The 20189-nt window shown below is 40.7% G+C and overlaps 1 protein-coding gene across 2 annotated transcripts in view; it reads right to left on the bottom strand.

Moving 5' to 3' along the window:
- The window catches only part of tex264a (testis expressed 264, ER-phagy receptor a), a 59446-nt gene that overhangs the window by 2247 nt on the left and 37010 nt on the right, over nt 1–20189 (bottom strand). Inside the window, exons 3-4 of one of the 2 annotated variants that reach the window (XM_076110387.1) lie at nt 5820–5991; nt 4885–4926 (exon numbers count right to left, since the gene is read on the bottom strand). In XM_076110387.1, the coding sequence (XP_075966502.1) occupies nt 4885–4926; nt 5820–5991 (214 nt within the window). The remainder of the gene's footprint in view (nt 1–4884; nt 4927–5819; nt 5992–20189) is intronic. The other variant, XM_076110388.1, reaches the window with a different exon arrangement.

Below are 20189 nucleotides of genomic sequence, written 5' to 3'. Positions count from 1 at the left end.
TATCCACAAGTTGTTAAGATGTTTCACAAAAAGATTAATTGTTGATATATTAGAGTATGACCGGATCAACTGAAGGACTGAAATTACCATTTAAAGCTAAAAAAAACATCATTATTTTCATATAGAATCAAAGGTTAATGATACATACAGTCACCAACATTAGCATTATGCTTTGTAATAAAGCTCATTGTAGATGATGCAAAGGTGTAAAGATGTGTGTACAAGCATTATCTTTCTCTATCATCCTTTGATCAAAGCATTTGTGATATGAAAACTTTTACGATTCTTTGGCCACTTAAAATTCACCAAATCGATATCTTTAAGTTACTATATTATAATGATACAAACCCCGCTGCCTTCGGCTTGAACATGGTTATTAAAGCTCTTTGGGAGTCTACTGTATGTGCCAGCTGAGCTCAGAGGAACCCCATTATTATTGTTAGAGAGAGAAAAGATCTTTCATATAACTCAAAGACAAGTCATAGCCATGTTAGCAACATTACTTGCATCTAACGTTCCTGTATTGTGCTACGCTACAGCTAACTTTGCAGAGAGGGAAGATTTTGCTGCGGCCGTCTGTAGCACATAACACATATCTGAAATCATCACGAACAACGTCCATTAGCTTAATTGATGGCGGATTCCTCACCCACATGCTTTCAGCCTAAACCTGATTCTAATTGCCCTTTGATCTATAATTCTCTGTTATCAAATAGCTATTCATTATCTCTTTCTACTGTTATTTTTAGGCATTTGTGTGTAAGTGAACTAGAAGGTAACTGCTGTAATGTCGTGAGCTTAAACACAGAACCTGCAGGAAAAGCCAGCAATATGGAAATCTTACAGGAAGGTTGAAATAAATTGTCAGGTAGTCCAAAGATACAAAAAATAAATAGCACAGCTGAAACACGGGACATACATGACAGGTATGAGGCCTTTGTTGCTTAAAATGCCTAAAATTACAAATGGAAAATAGGAATCAAGAATTTAAATTGTAAGAGCACAACACGTCTCCCAACTACACAACAAATATTACTCCATGAGCTTTAAACCGTTGGTCCTAGAAGACACTTCAGTGACTGGAGAATGTGACAAATGACAAAAAGCAGGTTTAAACCTCTGTGACAAATTCTGGGTTCAACTTTTTCCAATTTATGATCGTTATTGTATTATTTGACAATTTTGGCTCTCCCGTACTTGTGTAATATACTGACACTTTTCCCTTTTTTATATGGACTTAATAAATCTTATTTGGTTTGAAATGAACAGCCTCCATATAAAGTGTCTTCCACAAATGAAATCTAACGAGTTGACGTGACTGTCCCACAGGACACGAACACACTATTGTCCGAGCCGTTTTTTCCTGCTGCTTTCACACTCCAAATAAATCTCATCCACACATCAAAGTGTGTCATCTGGGACCCAAATACAATAAACAGAGAGTCTCCGAGCTCCTTCGCTGAGGTCAGTCTTTCTTTTTCATTCATTCGAATCTCAACATCACTCAGCAATCTAATTATCACATCCAGCAGATCTGATCCTGTCGGCAGTGAAGAATATCATAAATGGGAAGTCCATTTAGGTTATTTATAATATCCATTTATAGGCCTGTTGATTAGCTAGCAGGTCCAAACAAAACCACTGGGAATGGTCGTCAGTGGATCAGGTCTGGTGTGAATGTCATGCGACTGAGAAGTATTGCTTTAAAATGCATATGGTATAGATGGTGTGTAGTTAGTGATTTATATTTCATTTGCATGTTGCAGTAAAAAGGACTTTTCCAGAGAGACTCATTTTACAATACAAGGAATTTTACAGGAAATAATGGGTCTATTTAGGGTAATTGGGTGGACAGCCCCCCAAGGAAGAGCCTCGGCACCCTGGACAACTTGCACCCCCTCTACAACTGCAAGCAAGTCCTGAAATTGGTACCCTGGTTGAAGCCAGCTGTGCCTCTGAAAGTCTTTTAGATAACATTTGCCTAAATTAGCTGCTAAATTGGGCCAATTGGGATTATTAGCAGCGAATCAAGGCCTTGTTCTTCCAACTGTTTGGAACAGAGGAGAGGATTTTTAAGGAGGTAATTAGAGACGGATAGGGCTGAGGCATGCTGAGAGTTTGGAGAATCAGAGTCTGAGTGGAAGGAGAGAGAAGTGCGACAATAAAGTGCATAAAGAGGTGATACAGTATAGATGGATCTTCTTGTTTACGAATTAGGGCTGGGAGGAAGAAGCATTAAAGGATACTCATCATAAGGTAAACATGTATTCTCAATGTATTGTTGCACATGTGTGTCATGGTAAACAGTGTGTTTCCATCCAAAATTTTGTGCAAATTTGGACAATATGATGTTATTGAAAGGGCACCAGTCAAACCTCAAACAAACATAAATGACGTGGCAAACATGATGTAACTAGATTGACACTCGGAGAGTACGGACCTCCGCCAAGACCAATCCTCTCCAAAAATGTAATGGGTTCCTCTTTGGCCCGCATGCTACAGCCTTCCACCAAGTTTCATGAAAACATTTCTATAATCCAGCTGACAATCAGACAAAACAAACCAAACTGAAAACATAACCTCCTTGGCAGAGGTAAATATGGTCTTTTTGTTTGTTTCAAGTATACATTTGAGGAAGGTTACGGCCTCCTCATCAATCCACACATATCTGATTTTTCTGTCTGCCGCTATTTTTCGTCTCAGATGTTGAAGATTTAGAGGACTTTCTCATGCTTCATGTCATCATTTATTCTGTTTCTATTGCACTTTATTGCATTTTGCTTTCACTGAAATGCCAAATTTAAAGTGTAGACTTTTTATTTTTTTATATCTGGTGCAAGGAAAGATGGATGGAAACTTCATGTCTCTTAGTGAATGGTGTTAGGGCTCGTTGTATCACATTTAACATCAAAACACAGCCACATCTGATACCTCCCACAATCATCACACACTTTAATAGCAGGTTATTACATGGTCATGTGTTATTATACCAAGATGACACACAAAAATAAATAGACATTAAGTAAAAGGATACCAATTTCCAATTAGTTGAACAAGCCTGCCATATTTAGTGAGGTTGTACCTTAGCTGGGTCCCATAAGTCCCCTGTGGCTTTCTGTGATGAAGATACCGTTTAACACTCAGGCTGGTTTGTGTCCTCAAAAGATTAACAACTCGCAGCACAAACAGTGGCTCCACTGTGATCACCTGATCATCATAAAAGTGTTCTCATTTTGTTTGAGTGTTTACTTGCTCCCAGTGTGCTGTGAGAACATGTTAAACAGGACAAACGTTCGGCCACCAGCAGAGTTTATGGTCAAGACGGTCTGTAATGTGGATACGGGAGTTGAGAGATGAAAAGTCGAAGGCAATCTCCGAGGTGCCGGAGCAGGATTTCCACCGCTGGCTTGCCAGACGAAGCTCAGATCCACTGATTGATCCGTCTCTCATTGAGAAAGTTCAGCTGTATCTGGGAACAGAAACACACTCACAGTCTCCATTTCGGAGAGTGGCTACTTAGCCCTAAACCTCATGTACTACACCAACATGATAGAAAGACACTCTGCACACAAATAGGAAGACATTCATACACCCACACATCTGCTTTTTTGTTGTGGTATGAACACATAATACCTGAGCTGAACACCTCAACAACAACAACAGCTTCTTCAGATTTAAAGACATTCAACATAACTTTGAAAAGAAACAAACAAGATAAGTTTACATTCTAATTTCACAAGTGGCTACAGCAAACTTTGCAATAGAAATTGAGTCACTCTTGAAACTCAATTTATGTTTCTGCTACCACCAATCACACAATAGCTCCTTCTTGGCCCTCCTGTGAACAATAAAGAGGCCCTGGGCGAAGAGTGTTTGCAAAGGACCATAAACACACTCCTTTAAACAGAGCCTAACGCATACGAGGATGCTTTTTGTAGCCAATCATCTACATTGTGATCCCAAAGGCCTGTTTTTATCTAAAGCGCCGCTTCTGTAATATTACCACTACCTGATTCCATGTGATGAACAAGAATTTGAGTTTCACCATTAGGTTATTGATGATTGATAGTAACTGTCTTTCAGGTGATTTTTTTTAATCAGGATATTAATTCTGTCTGACAACTCTGCATACTTACTGTAGTTCCGCCTTTAGCTATACCACACCCGTCCCGTGTGGGACGTTTTATCATAATCTGTTTTTATTTGTTTACTGGATTGTTATGTATATTGCATTTACATTAAATTCCTTTGTTTAGTAAGGGATGTAAGGGATGCTAATAATCTTATTTGGGATATTTTCGTGTATAGAAGAAACCACTGGTAAACACGCCATCATGGCATGTGTTACACTAGCCACTGCTAACACTTGGATTTTTCTGCAAGAGCTGTTAACGCTCATGTCATACCCTTTCTGGAACTCCAGAAGCTGCTAGGCTTCACTTCACTGTATTTTCCAGCAAAATAGATCCAATAAAAGTCATTAAACATTGTGCTTGATGAAATTCATCATCTCATCTGAACAACTGCCGTGTTTGACTGAAGCTCCACTTTGATTAAAAGCTTGTGACGATCAACAAAAGTTTTGCAATTATTTAAATAGCCAAATTCAAAATCACCCTCATTAAAAGATTACAGAAACATGCACGATCAACTTAATTGTATCTGAATTATCATAGTGAAATTTGATCAAGCACTTTAGTCCGTTCTTCTTAACTTTCTCATTCGTTAGAAAAGCAAGCCATAATCAAAACTTTGTCACATTCTGGCAATGCTGACAAACTATTTTATAGCTGTAAATAGCCTCGACTCTCAGTTCAACAGATTGTCATCTGACAGCATACAGCTGAAAATTGTGCTGTTGCCGTCTGAAGAAAGCGTTTTTACCTCTTTCAGGCATCGCCATTGTGTTTCGATGGTGACCCCAATCTAAATATGAAGAAGACCAGAGAACATGTACAGATCATGTAAGACCTTCTTCCGGATACGTCTTCTACATTTAAACTGCGTTTACAAGGGATGTAACATAATCTAAGCTCAGTATGACAGCACCTGATGTAAATAAGCCCACCTTCACCCACTCCATCCCATCGAACCAATACAATCTTCTTTCTCTACTGATCTGTACAAAGACAATGTCAATACTGCCTTCAGGTCCCGCACGTTTGAAAGAGTAACAGCGGCAGAGAAGACATTGTGCTTGCAGACACATACTTGCAGTGACAGAGTCCCATATATCACATGTCATCTGTGTAAAAGTTGCCACATATTTTCTGTTTTCTTCCAAGCTGTAGTCTCAATAGAGCAGAAACCTGTGTTTCTATCAACAAGCTTCATCAGGCTGCAATAAGATGAAATAACAAATAACGACAGAAAACAACTGCCATGTGATGAGATGAACCTTTTTACTTTTTGAAGTTTTTGCTTTGAGTGAAACAGACATTTATTTTAGTATCTGGACTTGTTTTTATTGGGAAAGTTTTTTGAGTCAATCATTAATATATAGTACTAATGAGGGCTCAACAGTAACAACAGTGTTTGGTTGGAATTAGTTAGACTCACCACATGTAGACTGTGGGTATAAGTCTGTCATTGGCTACATTCTGCTCCCCTTTTGCTATCTGCGCTATTTTGCAAGGGCACCGCCGCTGAATCCTGTGTTTAGCGCCGCTAAGACGAATGTGATTGGGTTAAAGAAATACAAACAAGCCATATTATACCCCCTTATACCAGAAAGATAATGTGTGGAGCCAGACCTTTCTTTAGCGCTGACACAGCGCTGTGAAGATAGGTCTGGGTTGTATGAACAAAGTACACATTACCTGTAATGTCAGTTCCCCTGTCCTCATCAGAGTCCTCTTCTTTAACATCCGTTTTAACCTCCTCCTTCATCTCTGGAACAAAGAAGTCTGTCTGGCGAGACAGTGGAACCATATATTTGATGACTTCTGGGCTACAGATCTCAATAGTCGGGAATGCACACAGCTTCCTCTCCTGTGAAGGACAAAAAGACAAAGTGGACAATTAGATGTATAACATGAGGCATTGTTACACAGTTTGTACAAGTTTGCACAACACAGCTTTACAAACTTTTACAGGTCCCTCTTACCATGAAGGTGTTAACCTTTCATAATTACATCGCGCTGGGATTGGAAAGAAAAAGAGACGAACATGAAAGTTATTATAAACTGCGACTAGTGTTCAATCATATGAAAAGAACAAATCAGATTAAAGTAGAAATTCGTGGAGTGTGCACATGAAAGGTCCCGCCATTCTGCTCGGTCAACTGCTTCATACTCGCACACTCAATAACACGGACAACGTGATAGAATATCTCAGACAAGCAGAAAATATCAGACATATGTAGCTTTGAAATGGCTTCACTTTGCTGACCTAACACCATTTCTTTGGCCCGTTAATATGGAAATGCCCACCCGTGTGAGTCCATTAAAGTTGCATTACCATCCACATCTATGTGTCTACACTTGCACCCTCCTGTGGAGTGTGCAAAAAGTGGAGAGTTTATGAATATTATACCATATTTCCTCTAAAGAGGACATAAACCGTGCATCATTTTGCTTTATGCTTTTGTATCGTCCTTAAGGTATTGCAGAGACGTGAGCTCTTCGATGGTCCGTCAGAGTGCAGCAGGAGGAGGCCTGGGTGAGCTGCACGGCCCGGTCTCAGCAATGATCGGCCACAAAGTGACACATGAATGCAGGAATTAATTAATGAAGCAGTTTCTCCAAGACTCCATTATCTTTACCAGATACTGAACTTGCTCTAATAATATTTGCAAAGTAAAAAAGACTGAAGGTTTCATTTCTATAAAGTTGCTGCTGGATAAATGTGTTCCACTTCTCTTTGTTTGGGATCTCCTGTGGTTTCTACATCATATAGTTATGTTTACAGATAGATCACACCCTACAATGCAATACAACTCCCTTTATTGGAATTGTTATGCTCTCGTGGTCGGCCCCTCTCTGCGTGAACGTTCTCAGAACTGCACAAACGTCTCGTCTCTAAATTGAAGTGAATGTATAGACCTGCGATAGTGCCATGGCTGTGTGACAAATATGTCTATTCTGGGCTATTGCGGGAGGGCAAATACATGTTAGATGGTCTCACACCAGTCAGTCAACTGACTCATTTTCCTCTGGGTCAGGGTGATTCTAGGCTGATTGATTGGTTTTAATTTAATCCTCTGCAAAATAGGACTGTGGGAGCTGGTATGAATCACCTGGCTGCCACACACGGGGGCTCCAGCCCCAGAGCTGCCTATGCAAATAAGTGCCCATCTCCTTGAACCTGCTCCGATAATGAGCAAATCTAGACAAAGACATCTCTCTCACACACACACACACACACACACACACACACACACACACACACACACACACACACACACACACACACACACACACCTCCAAGGGATACCGTCATAGACGAGAGAAAGAAAACAGCATGTGAGAAAGATATGTACCAATATATGTGTGTGCTTTACTGACAGAGACATTTCCCTTGTTAAAACAGTAACTTGTTCATAATTATCATATTCTCTCTGTTAAACCCTCGTGCCAGCAGGGACTGCAGGTTTTCCACCAGAGACTATATCAGGGGATTTTACTGATTAACACACCATTGCTCTCCCAGCAAAAGAGGAACCACGAGTAACGTAAGTGTATTGGTCGAACCCATTAGCCAATGCAGCACCGACAACCACCGTTTTTGAAAAACCCTTAGCCGTGTGCACAACAGGCAACACAAAGCACAGACGACAACTCGCAACTAAATCAATGGGAGACAATAAAAGGACCAATGTGACACTGAAGTGCAGGAGTTAACTTATTCATGAGTACCCACCCACTGAGCCAAAGAACGAGTGAGAGCCGCTGTTAAGCAAGCTAACCCGGTCGCATAAAGGCAAACCCAGTCGCACCACCCACTGAGCCAAAGAAGCCGATTCAAACTCAAATTGCAAAACATCCTTACGTGACGGCTATTTTGTTTGAGTTTATGATCGTGGCATGTAACAGAGTTGTTATTTATTCTTATGTCACAATAAGAGAGAGCTAAGAGAGTCTGGAGATGTGCCCGGCTTGCGTCACTTCAAGGTATTTTAATAAACACCAAGGTGTTTGTTAAAATACGTCCCTCCCTGCAGGTATTTTCCAATGTTTGATCTGTGATTAATAATTTCAGTTCCACTTTCTTTTGATATCCTTATTTCTTATTTCTTATCACATTGTTAACATGATGCATTGCTTCAAAACAGATGGTAATTTATACATATTTTTCCCAGTTTAGAAACAGTGTCACTGTTTAAAACATGTATACAAACCCTGCATATAAACAAACTGCCATACAACCTCTTCAAATATTACAAATTTAATTAAAGCTTTTTTCTGTATAAAAATTGCAGCGAATTTATAATGGTACCACAAATAAGATAAGCTGATGAAAGCAGGTCTCATTTCACTGTCCAGTAATCCATATTTTCTCTCACCAGGGAAATGAATAAAGAAATAGAAGATAGATTAACTGTTCCCATCATAATAAAAACTCACTCCTGGCATGCGTGTTTTAATTATACGACCAGCAAGATGCTCCATTTCCTCCCGGTGCCCTTTTCTGGCCTGAGCCTCCGTGCCTACTGTCTGATTGGGTGCCATCTATTTCCCTATAGCCTATCATGGAGTCAACAAGCATCCACTTAACCTGCCTCTGTGTCCGGGAGCTGCTAGATTTTAATATGTGCTTTCCTGCGGGAAACGAAGGCGGATGAGACTGAACAGTCTAAAAAGCAGGTCAGTCGTTCCCCCCTGCCGCCTCAGAAGAGACTCAGTCCCACTTATTCTCTCCTCACTGATCCATCATCCAGCAAAGAACCAGCAAGTGAACAACCAGTTGGTATCAGCACCATTAAACTACAGACCATTACCTGTTCCTAAATTATCCTTACAGTGGTTCTACAAAATGGGTCACTTTCAGTCCTGGCTCTCCTCTCCATGTTATGCAACCTCGCTCTTAATAATTAATGACCTTGCTGCACTGTAGTGTTTTGTCATGTAAACATGTTACATTTGAATGGGTGGAGATTAAGTAATAGATGGAGAATATGAGATCCTATTTTTGTACGAAATATTCTTCTTTTGTATGAAAATCACACTGCCTTTCATTTGAAGATAATATTCCCAAACGTATGGTGTTGCACCTGCAAAAAAATGATCATTGAACATCATTATCATATATTTTTTAATTATGTGCAATCAAGCTCTAAAAAGTATACAGGTTTTTAATTTCAACCAAAAACAACACCACCTGATTCCATTGCTGTATGTCATCACAGCCTCTCAGTGTTGGAAAGCATCCTAATTAGAGAAATCAGAGAGTGTAGTTTACTTTGTGAGCCTCTCTAAGCACCACTTGAAGTAATATGTATCTCTTTAGTATTCTATGGGTTACATGACAGGTTTGAGAAATTGATGGGAGGAGTTTTGCACCAGTCTGAGCAAATACCTTGATTTTTTTTCAGGTATTCAATTTGTTCTGAAACCCGCTCTGAAGTGCGTCAGCCATAACTATCAAGTATTATTTAGCCTAGTTTCTGAAACAGATATCAAGTGGAGGCAAAGCAGGCGGAAGAAACAGGCAACAAGAAGGACAAATTACAACTCTTCATCACAACCTCTGAGATTCATCAATAATGGAGCAGAGAATAAGAAGATCTAAGGATGCATTTTAGTTCAAAAGCAAGGTGGCAGGATGGGGTTGGTGGTTAGAGGTCCTGTTCCATATTTAGAAGCTCACAGATTTGATCCTCACCATGTCCATCAATAGTCACGTCCTGTCAGTGTCCATGAGCAAGACAGAAAACCAAATATCTCTTTAATTGGACCGTTGGCAACCTGAAAAAGAGTGACAACTAGAAAATGCATGACGTTTAACTGCACAAATTCGATCATTACTTTGCACAAAAGCTCGTCCTTCCATCTCATTGTTGTCACTGCCTGAGGCAAAGTCAGCATGGACTGCTTTACTCTTCATCTATGTCAAAGTCAAGGACCAAAGACTAACCAGAAAATGCAGGCTGTTCTCATACATACACTGTTCGTAGCTATAGCTATGAAAAGAAAGCACCCTTATTCGTATACAAAATCAATTTGTATGTATTGGAATGAGACTTTATTCCAGGCAGAACATAAAACAGGCAAACAGTCTTGGATATGCACACATGTAGAAGTCCACTCAGTGGAACGCCAAGCCGTCAGGGGAGAAGGCAGACAGAAACCAGAGGAAGCAAAGGCAGAATCTCTTGGTCGGGGACAGAAGGCCGAGTCGTTTATCGGGGCAGAAGCCAGGCGGAGAAGTCCAAACAGGCAGGGTCGGCAACAGGAAAACAGTCGGAGGGTAAACGCGGGAAAGTCTGGCATACAGCGGAGAACGATCTGGCAGTGAGGGTGTGTGTGAGACTGGGGTCTAAATAGTGGGTGCAGCAGAGTGAGCAGGTGACAGTGATTGAGCTGATGAGGTGGGTGTGACTAACAGGTGCACTGAATGAGCTGATTAGGTGAGTGAGCGATAGAGTGACAGGAGAGAAGGGGCAGAGCTGTGACATAAAGTATATTTTGTTGTCTAAAACTAAATGATATTTTCCTAAACTCAACCAAGTGGTGCTGTTGCCTAAACCCGAACAAAGTTGTTTTCTGTGAAGAAGGAAGTTTATTTGGAAAAGACTGTATGCATAATGATATCATAATAATTATTGCATTTCTTGGTTTTGGCCTTGTCCTGTCTTGTCTGTTCACGGACAGATTTTGTCCACAAAGAATCTAGTTTTAATTGCCATCTATATAACCATGAAGTTCGGTTTGGAAAAATAAATTGATGAGCTTGTGTAATGTACAGCAGCTTTGTAACCAAACTGAGAAGACCTCAGAAGAACGTCCCTTGACATTTTGTTGATTATTATATCTACCATGATTAAGACACAATGAATCTATGATGTCTTGCTGTATCCTGGAAGGGTTGTATTTTAATTTTAATTGACTGGATAGACAGAAACAGCAAAGAATATACAGGATCTCAGAAAGAGTGAGTGAGAAAGAGCTGTGAAGTTAATCAAGCAAGTAAATGTGCAGGAGAGAGACATAACCAGCTGTGAGACCGTCATATAACAGACCGAAGGACACAGGTTAAAGCATAAATTCTGCTAAAATGCCCTTGACCAAGACACTAAATCTCCTGCACCCCCAGGGTATGACTCTATAGTTCACCTTGTACCTTCAGTGGAAGATACAAGCAGTAATTTCCCACTAAATCAATAAAAGCATCTCATTTCTTACTATTATTGCTCACCAAGCTGCCTCACAGGAATACTGTAGTATACTTGCAATTATAATAATCAAAATGAGCTTCATCATCTTCACAAATCTTCCCATTTAGTTAACAGAACCCAAACAGCTTCTCACAGATGCAACCAAATGAAACCACATGAAACCACACTACTGCACTTTAGAGAAAGATGGAAAAACTAAATTGAACAAACTCATTGTGTGGAAAATGTTTTACTCATACCGAGACGCAACACAATTTTCTGTCCACAAAAGCAAACAATTGTAAGGAAGAACATAGTGTTGCTAAAGACACTTTGTTTAATTGTGAAGTTCATGAAATGGTAATTTAACTAGGAATGTAATCTGGAATAATTAGGAGAACTGTCTGAGAAAAGATGCTCGTGTGTGTGTGTGTGTGTGTGTGTGTGTGTGTGTGTGTGTGTGTGTGTGTGTGTGTGTGAGAGATGGGTTGAGAGGGACAGAAACGGACAGATATGGGTGAGGGTCTCATGGGGTTTTACAGTGTCTTTGACCTCTCTGGCAGCTGCTCCAATAGAAATACCAATAAGAGGAAAGTAAACCACAACAACACCCCTAAAGCTTGATTTACTGCATCACTTAACTAACCATCAAATATAAACATGGCTATGGAGTAACTGAACCATAAGTACAGCAGGAGAGCTCAATACTGACACGCTATGTTGTATTGCAGCCTTTCATATATGAAATGTATTCAGTCCTCTCAGATCTGGTGAATAACACTGACGCAAACAATCTTCCACTTCCAGATGTGGCTTGAAAGACACGACATCAAGCAGCCGTTTTCAGAGATCGGTGCATTAGCTTGGCTCTTCTTTTAATGTCACATCTCTCTACTCTACTAAAAAAAAGCGATAGGAGACGATGGAGAATCTCACTCTTACAACGTTGAGGGGGGAAAGGGCAGCAAATATCAAGAGGTCTGACTGAAACTGTGTTTTTGGAGATGTACTGTAGTGTTTGTCTTAAGGATTCAACTTAAACAGTGTGTGCTGATGGGTGGATATGCTACTGACAATGTACCCTGCATCCTTTTTAAAAAAAATGTTGTTCTTATTTTCTCATCTCATTTATAATCTTTACTGCAACAACAATAACGAGATTTAATCAGATGGTTGACCATTTCTCAAAATGCATTCTCAGTGATCTATGTTAATGGTACATATACCAGATTTTGGTGTCATTCTCTCAAAACGGAAGAAGAGCGTTTTTTTTCCCCACACAACAGTTTAGCATTATAGTTCAACCACCATACATGCAGGAATCAATAACAGAGAGAAACATACATCATTTCTCATCACCCTCTCCAAAAACTTGATGATACTTTGTTACAACAAGTAAAAGGATTGTGCTTTTCTTTTTGTTACAACTAGAAAGGCACCCTCCTGCTATTACTTTCACTATTTTAGGTTCATCACTCTCTTCACCACATATAAAACCCAGCTGGACACCGAAGGTCCTGTGGATTTGTCTAGGAGACGTCAGAAGGTATTCTTGGAAATTCAGAAAATCACTAACTTAAATTTAAGTAGGCCAAGCAGGCGGAAGAAACACGTAGGCAACAAGAAGGCAACGACAACACTTTCTCACAACCCCTGAGATTCAGTGGGCATCAACTATGGAGCAGAGAATAAGATCTAAGGATACATTTTCATAAAGATGGCAGGGTGGAATGGCGTTTAGGGGTACTGCTGCATATCCAGAAATTTGTCACACATTTGATCCTTAAAATGAGCAAGGCAGAGAACCACTACTGCCTCTTTAAATGTACTGTTAGGGACCTGAAAAAGAGAGAGAATAGAAAAATACCTCCTGAACCAATGCATGTGATTTCACACCGCTTACCACGGAACTAAAACACAGACAAATGTAGAATTGGATTAATATAAATTACTTTATTACAGATTAAAACAGAAAATTGAAAGTGAAAAATGAGAAAAGTTGAAATGCAGCATGTTTGTTGTGCTTCCATAATAGCTCCTATAGGCCACTTGGTCAATTGGTCTGGAGTCCTGGTCTATAATGGTTAATGTTAGCCCAATGCTACGTAGCCAAAAGGTAACGAATGAGCTACGGTGCCAATGCTCACAGGTTTGATTGAAAGAAAATAGTTCATGCTGCTTCCGTGCTGCTCAAAGTTGTTCCTATTGGAGGAAATCATCAACTGAAGAAGAAGATGATGAGGTATAGCTTGAGGAAAAATATGCACACCCAAAAATTTAATTACAACTCAGCATCACAGGTTGATAATACCTAAAAGACTATCCGACGATGGATTTCTCCTTCAAACGGCCCCGACTGTCATTTGAAGAAACTACTGATCCTCCGACAGAGAAAGGTGTCGTCTTGCCAGCAGAAAGAATAAGTGACAGCACACCTCCCCCACAGGGGAGAGAGGTGAGATATGGCTGAGGAGCGGTGGTGAATAATGAAAGGAAGACGGAACGTTCATTCAGTCCTGTATTCACAGTCACAGCCCCCAACTAGCATGGACCCTACGGAAAGGTATAGAAAGACCCTAGCCCATGCCTATGGGTGTAAGCCACACACAAACATATGGACACACTCACACACATCTATTTATAGGTGGATGATTTGTCATCCTGGTCCCCAGGCACACAAATAGGAAAATGAATACAACAGCCGGGCAACTCATGGTGACAATCCCCTGAGCTGTCTCTCTCCCCTGTTCCATTTACTCCCACTGCACTAATACAGCCACCCTCCTCACACCCGCCATAACCTCTTCCTCCCCTTCCTATCTGTGGAAAGAGACAAAAACTCTACTTCACACCTCGGTAGAGGTGTCCAATTCAGACTGTCCCTTATGGTCACACACTTCCCCAGAACAGTGTATTTTCATTCTGCCTGCAGTGGGGCTATTTTCTGCATCCGTCTCAACAAGCCCAGGCCTCCTTCATCTTGCTTCCAAGACCTAGTGGAAGGGTGCAAAGGTGTCTGTGGGTGGAGGTAGCGGAGATCTGAGGGCTGAACATGCCTTTGCTATAAAGGCTGTGGAGCTGGAGGAGGGCAAGGCAGGGAGATGGGTTTATTGCAACCTCTCCATGCACCCGCGCAATCAATAAGCAGAAATACTTGATGAGCTTCAAGTATAGTGACTCTGTCAGCAGCTGCTGTGGTCTCCAGAGAACTTCCACAATTGATCTGGTGTGCTGGCGAGAGGCAATAAGAGCAGCTGCTCTCCCAACTGTGGATTACAACCCCCTAACACACACGTTTCCATGCCGAGTTTGTCACAGTCAGTCATGGTTTATGTTTACGTTTGGCATTGTGCACCTGGAATGCTCAGAAGCTGGAAATTTCAATTGTCTGGAACACAGCATCAGTGATATATGATGCTGCAACCTGAGAGTTTTGTTTTCTTCTTTGTTGTTCGGACCCTTTGACTTACTGCACACGTGTCTTAGTAATAGTCTTCTATTCAGCTTTTGAAAACTGACTTTTTTTAAACTTATTTTAATTGTTTTGTGTACATCCAGGCGGCAATCTTCAGTTCTGTCGAGTGAAGCCAATGTGGAAGTGTCTTAAACTTGCATTCTCGACTGACCAGCAGGGAGCGACTACTCTGGTTGTAGACTCCGATTGAATGGAAGTCTGTGAGAAAATGACCCTACTTCTCACTTGATTTATTACCTCAGTAAACATTGTAAAAGTTGAGACTAAATCGTTAGTTTCAAGTCTTCTTCAAAACAGCATGAGGTTCATTGAGTAAATTATGGTCCAGTTTAGAATAAAAAGGCGATAAAGCAGGGTATGTTCTAGGGCGGGGCTACCTTGTGATTGACAGGTCGCTACCGCTACCAGAGCCGTATACGCCGTCTCTACGTCACTCTTCCGCAGTTCAAATATGGTTACTTACGTTCAATGGTTGCTAAAAGTCAAGATGGCAACGTCTAAAACGTCAAAGTCGGGGCTTCAAAGCGGCAGTCCACAAACCAATGTGTGAAGTCACGACGTCTACGTCCACTTTTTATATACAGTCTGTGTGTACATCGAAACAACGCTAAGCGCGAGCTTTCTTCTCATTTTACCACAGTAACATCAGAGTAATAACTTTACTGTCTTTGTCCAATAATAACCACTTTTAAAAAGCAGTCTGAATCCCGGCTGTGCTTACCGGGTTTCTTTTAATCCCATACCAAGTTTTCAGAGGCGTGGATTCTCATTTTACATGATGTTTAGGAAATTTGGCTATTACAGAAAAAACAACAATAACCAGTTTCTTTGCTTGCACGCTGAGTGAGATGTAGAGTTCCTTCTGAGCTCTAAATGCAGCCTTCAAGTAGGAAACTTAATGTGCCTTCAAGGCCTAAAGTAAACACTCACTAAAAAGCAAACAGTGCCTTTACAGCAGCCGTGAGATTTCCCTCAAAAAAGTGATTCAACGGAAAGCACGAGGCCATTAAGAAAACCACTGGAGAGGTTTGCAGTTAATTAGTCCTGGCCATTAAAAGCTCAAAATTCAGTGAACCATTGCATGAAAAGGAAGCTATGGAGATACATGAATATGAATAGTGATTAATTTTAAACAGGCAGACAGATTCCCTCCACTGATTGAGATCTTAATCTGGGAGTCTAATGTTAGCGATATTCACATCTATATTTTAATTAGATACAATTAGAAGGAGGGGATGTGGACAGTGGCTGTGTGACGGAGAGAGACTGGACTATCTATTATTTTTTCCTGCAGGCATCTCATGTACAGAGCACCGTAAATATATTCTACATAATAAGTCCTCAACACATCGCTGCAGTGTCTTTGCACCTGGAGGTGGGACCAGTGGGACTGAGCAATTATAGTGAATCATTTCTGACCTCGCAGGGGCTTAATTCTGCAGAAGTGGCATTTTGTTCATTTTCAGCCGGTAGAATGAAGCTCACAAAAACACAAAACCTAATTGTGTCTAAATCACCATGGCAACCGTAGAGAGACATGTGCAGCCAATTTCCATACGTGCATCTTGTCCAGACATAATTAAAAGTTAAGAAAGGCAGCAGAAAAAGACAAGTATTGCGGCCAAAAGAGGTGTGATAAATGTAGCAGTAATTAGTTCCGTCTGGTATTTTGTGAAAATGGCTAAATAATGAATTGACAGACAGACAAAGAACAATGAGTGAAAGAAAAGACCTGCACAGAATAGAAAAGACATTATGGGGGATGAAAATCATTCCTTCCAAGCATTAAAAATCCTAATCAAATGAGAGCAACAGCATTTTTTTTTACCAGGATTCACATCATCTATTGTCCTTTGCAAAGTCCGAGTGAGCCTGGCCTTGTAGCCATAGAAATAAGTCATCAAGCATTCTACCACCTCTCTATGAATAAACCATGGGTACCTATCCTTGGCATTCACACAGGAAGAGGGCAGCTCAAAGCACACATCTGACCATGGTGCACTCACAAAATTAAATTCAACTGACAGGAAGAAAAAGAAAAAGGCCTCTTGAACCTTCATTTTCTCTTCAAATATTCCATGAATTTGCATTAAAGTAAACTTAAATTACAATATCTGCTGGCTTTAATATTTAATTGATCCATGTTTTTTTTAACAGCATCATTACGTCAAATAGAAAATTCTAGATCTCTGGTGCATCCTTTTATGCCCACACACATTTCCCCATGACACAACCTGACACATTTGGTATGTTTGGTAACCTTGGCCCCTTGAGCATACATTTTAAATTAAATTCTGTGTGTTTGAACAAGACAGCATGCTTTTCTGAAAGCCCTGCCACACAGACTGGTAACTGGTAGAACTAATTGTCACAGGTCTCAGCTCTTCTTCTGAGACAGTAAAGTCCCTGTCTTCCTGTCTTTACAATTTTTCCCCTTACTCTTTTCCTGGGCATGGGGTGATTGAAAAGCCCCAGCGCAGAACACTAAGACTTCAAAATCCTTCTTGTGTCTTGGAGTTCAACGTGGCATCTCCTTAACTAGGAAGCCTATAGAGCTGAATCCAGGACTGGGATGGAGAACTAAATCCAAAGCATTTCACAGGCCCTGCCAGGTCATGTTGATCATCAAATGGATCCACAAAGCCTTGAACATTTGCAGAGTTGAAACAGAAGAACTTTTTGCATGAAAACCATGTGCCTGTGCTAAATTTCGAAGCAAGCCATCCAACAGTTGTTGAGGCATTTCACTAAAACCCAAAAAGTTCAACCTCATGGTTGCACTAGAGGAAAAGTTAGCGGATGACCAATGGCATCCCGCATGAGCAGAGTGGTGGAAAGACAGAGCCATCATTGGAGCCAATCCATCAGCATGGCTAAACCACAATTACAATTGTGAGAAGAGCATGCATTAATGAGCCCACAAAGAAGCGAATACGACTTCCTCATAGACTCTATCTGAAAACCTACAACCTTTGTCCAGAGGAGACGTGAAGCAGAACAAAAAAAAATACAGAATTACAGAATTTGTATCCAATCAGATTACAGAAATCCCAGAAATGTTGGGTAAAACATAAACTCTGCTCCTCGTGAATGGCTTCATATTCAGGGCACATTGGGTTGAAAACCGAGGCTGAAGTCTGAATGCTAAGCTACAAAATTCTGCTGATAATTTCCTGCTGTACACGCCTATCTCTACTCTGAATATGAGCCAATGTGACACCCATCACATCACATAGTCCTCAAAGCAAAAGTATTGCCAATATCTAATTATGACACAGTACAGTGACTAATAGGAGTTTAATTACGTTTGAGTCATTCACCCCCCCATTAACCCCCATACTGCCAACAGAGCGGTCATCAAGAAGGCAAACAGACTTCCCTTCTATGGCCACAATCAGTGTGAGTAAAACAGAGAGAAGCAAACAGGAAACCGGGACAGATCCTCCGACTAATGGCATGGTTTTTAAGAGGTACCAAAGATAACAATTTGTTCCAGCTCCACGCCTTCATCCCCAAAGACCAGGGGAAAAACACAGGGAGGGATGATCCGGTGTCAGCTTAAAGACAGAAGCTATTGGATCCGGGTTAAAGTCGCTTTAGCCCTGCTGCTGCCCACGGGGCAAGAGCCATGTTTAAACCATATAGGCCACCCTCTGTCAGTATGGCACGACGGCAGCCTAATGGTTACAATTAGCAGTCCCTTCTGCTGACAGAGCCCCTATGTGAATGCCCCCTCTGTGCTCCTCTCAGCCTGCTCTAATGACTGTGTTTTATGGGTGCAGTGAAAGAGAAAGCAAGACCAAAAGATGGAGCAGGAAGGTGAAGAATACAAGAAGAACACATTTACAGAGCAAAAAAGAATAAAAGACAGAAGTTGAAGATTAATCTCACAGTTGAAAGAGCTTTGAGACAACAACAGAGTGACTCTTAGACTAGCAACCATATGTAGTAACATGATATTCTGTATATATTGCCAGATTGAGGATTATAAGAGTGATTTAAAAAAAAAAGAGACAAAAAAAAGGTTGTATAGGTTTCTTGTCATGATAACACATTGGTCTAAACCAACTCATTTAGTTGTTTAAATGTTGAAGTCTAAACGATCGCTTGCCTTTTGATGCTACTGCTTTAGTTAAGAATAACGCTTGCGGCGATATTGGCAATCAGAGGCAGACGGGCCATCTGGAGGAGTGGAAGTTTTCCTGGTGGATCGACTGGTGGACTGGTGATGAGTCGAGCAACATCAATACAAAAATCAGGAAAAGAAATGTCTCATTTGGTGGATCCTTCATTAAGCTGACCGGCTGGCCTCATACACATGTGAGTCTGGCAGCATTTCATTTCACACCTCATGAGTCCATCTCTCTTTCCCCGCCAACTCCACTTTGATACATTTTACCTCCACGATGAAAACATCTCTGGCTGTGTTAACTTCAAAATTACACTTGAAGATGTTTTTAAAATGGCAAAATAATCAAGTTCCACAAAGACAGAGGTAGGGTTGGTAATCTTCTTCAAAAACATTTTTGTTATATTTTTTGAAATTTTCAATTAATGTATCAAATGCTCTGACAGAAAAAAAGAAAACACCCTGCAGGACTGTAATAAGCCCGTCCAATCATTTCATTCCGCCTGCATGTAGTGATTGGATGGGCTACCTGCCCGTCGACCATTGCTCGTCACCGGAGTCTTGCACAAGCTGCTGGCTTGACAGCTGTGAGTACTTTGGGGTTTAAATTCGTTAAATGTCGGCACACCTCACTGAGTTTAAATTACTATTTAGATGGCCAAGAAAGTCCTCGTACAAAAAAAACTTTGTAAAAGGAAAAAGAAAACCTGTATTAGCATGTCTACTTCACTATTTCCGTCTGTCAGTCCAAAGTGTCACTCCACTTTTGAAACGTACTCACTGAGGGCTGTCCCTGGATGTAAAACTCCAACTTTTTAAGCACTTTTTCAGACACTTAAGCTACACATCAAAGATATCGCTTTGTACTTTGTTTTGTTTTTCCATTGATTTAAGGATAAAATCTTTCTACAACGTTGTATTGATACTCTCCTGTATGTTGTTGATGCTGCATTACTTCACAATGTAATAATAGTCAGCATTTCCCGACGTAGAGACAGTTTGCTAACTTACAAATGACCCAGGAGACCTAACCCCTGACACAGTGACACCGATGAGACGTGTGTTCATTAAGTGCTGCGCCGCTGCATTTGATTTGACGTCGTCATCTTGGACCTTTAGTTTCAGGTCTTTCCATGTTTACATTCCTAACTTGTCAACAGATTACTATTTGCATCCTAGGGTCCCTCAGGAAACCAGACAGGTCTATATGTCAGCAGCAAAGTTGCTTTCAGTCAAAACCAAACACCATCAGCCCCGAGAGGGTCTGCTCA

This window comes from Anarhichas minor, unplaced genomic scaffold (genome assembly GCF_050575085.1).
Source record: "Anarhichas minor isolate MPS153535 unplaced genomic scaffold, ASM5057508v1 ptg000043l, whole genome shotgun sequence".
Taxonomy (NCBI): Eukaryota; Metazoa; Chordata; class Actinopteri; order Perciformes; family Anarhichadidae; genus Anarhichas; species Anarhichas minor.
The sequence above is the reverse complement of the archived record's forward strand: the minus strand, read 5'-3'. Positions and strand labels throughout refer to the sequence as shown.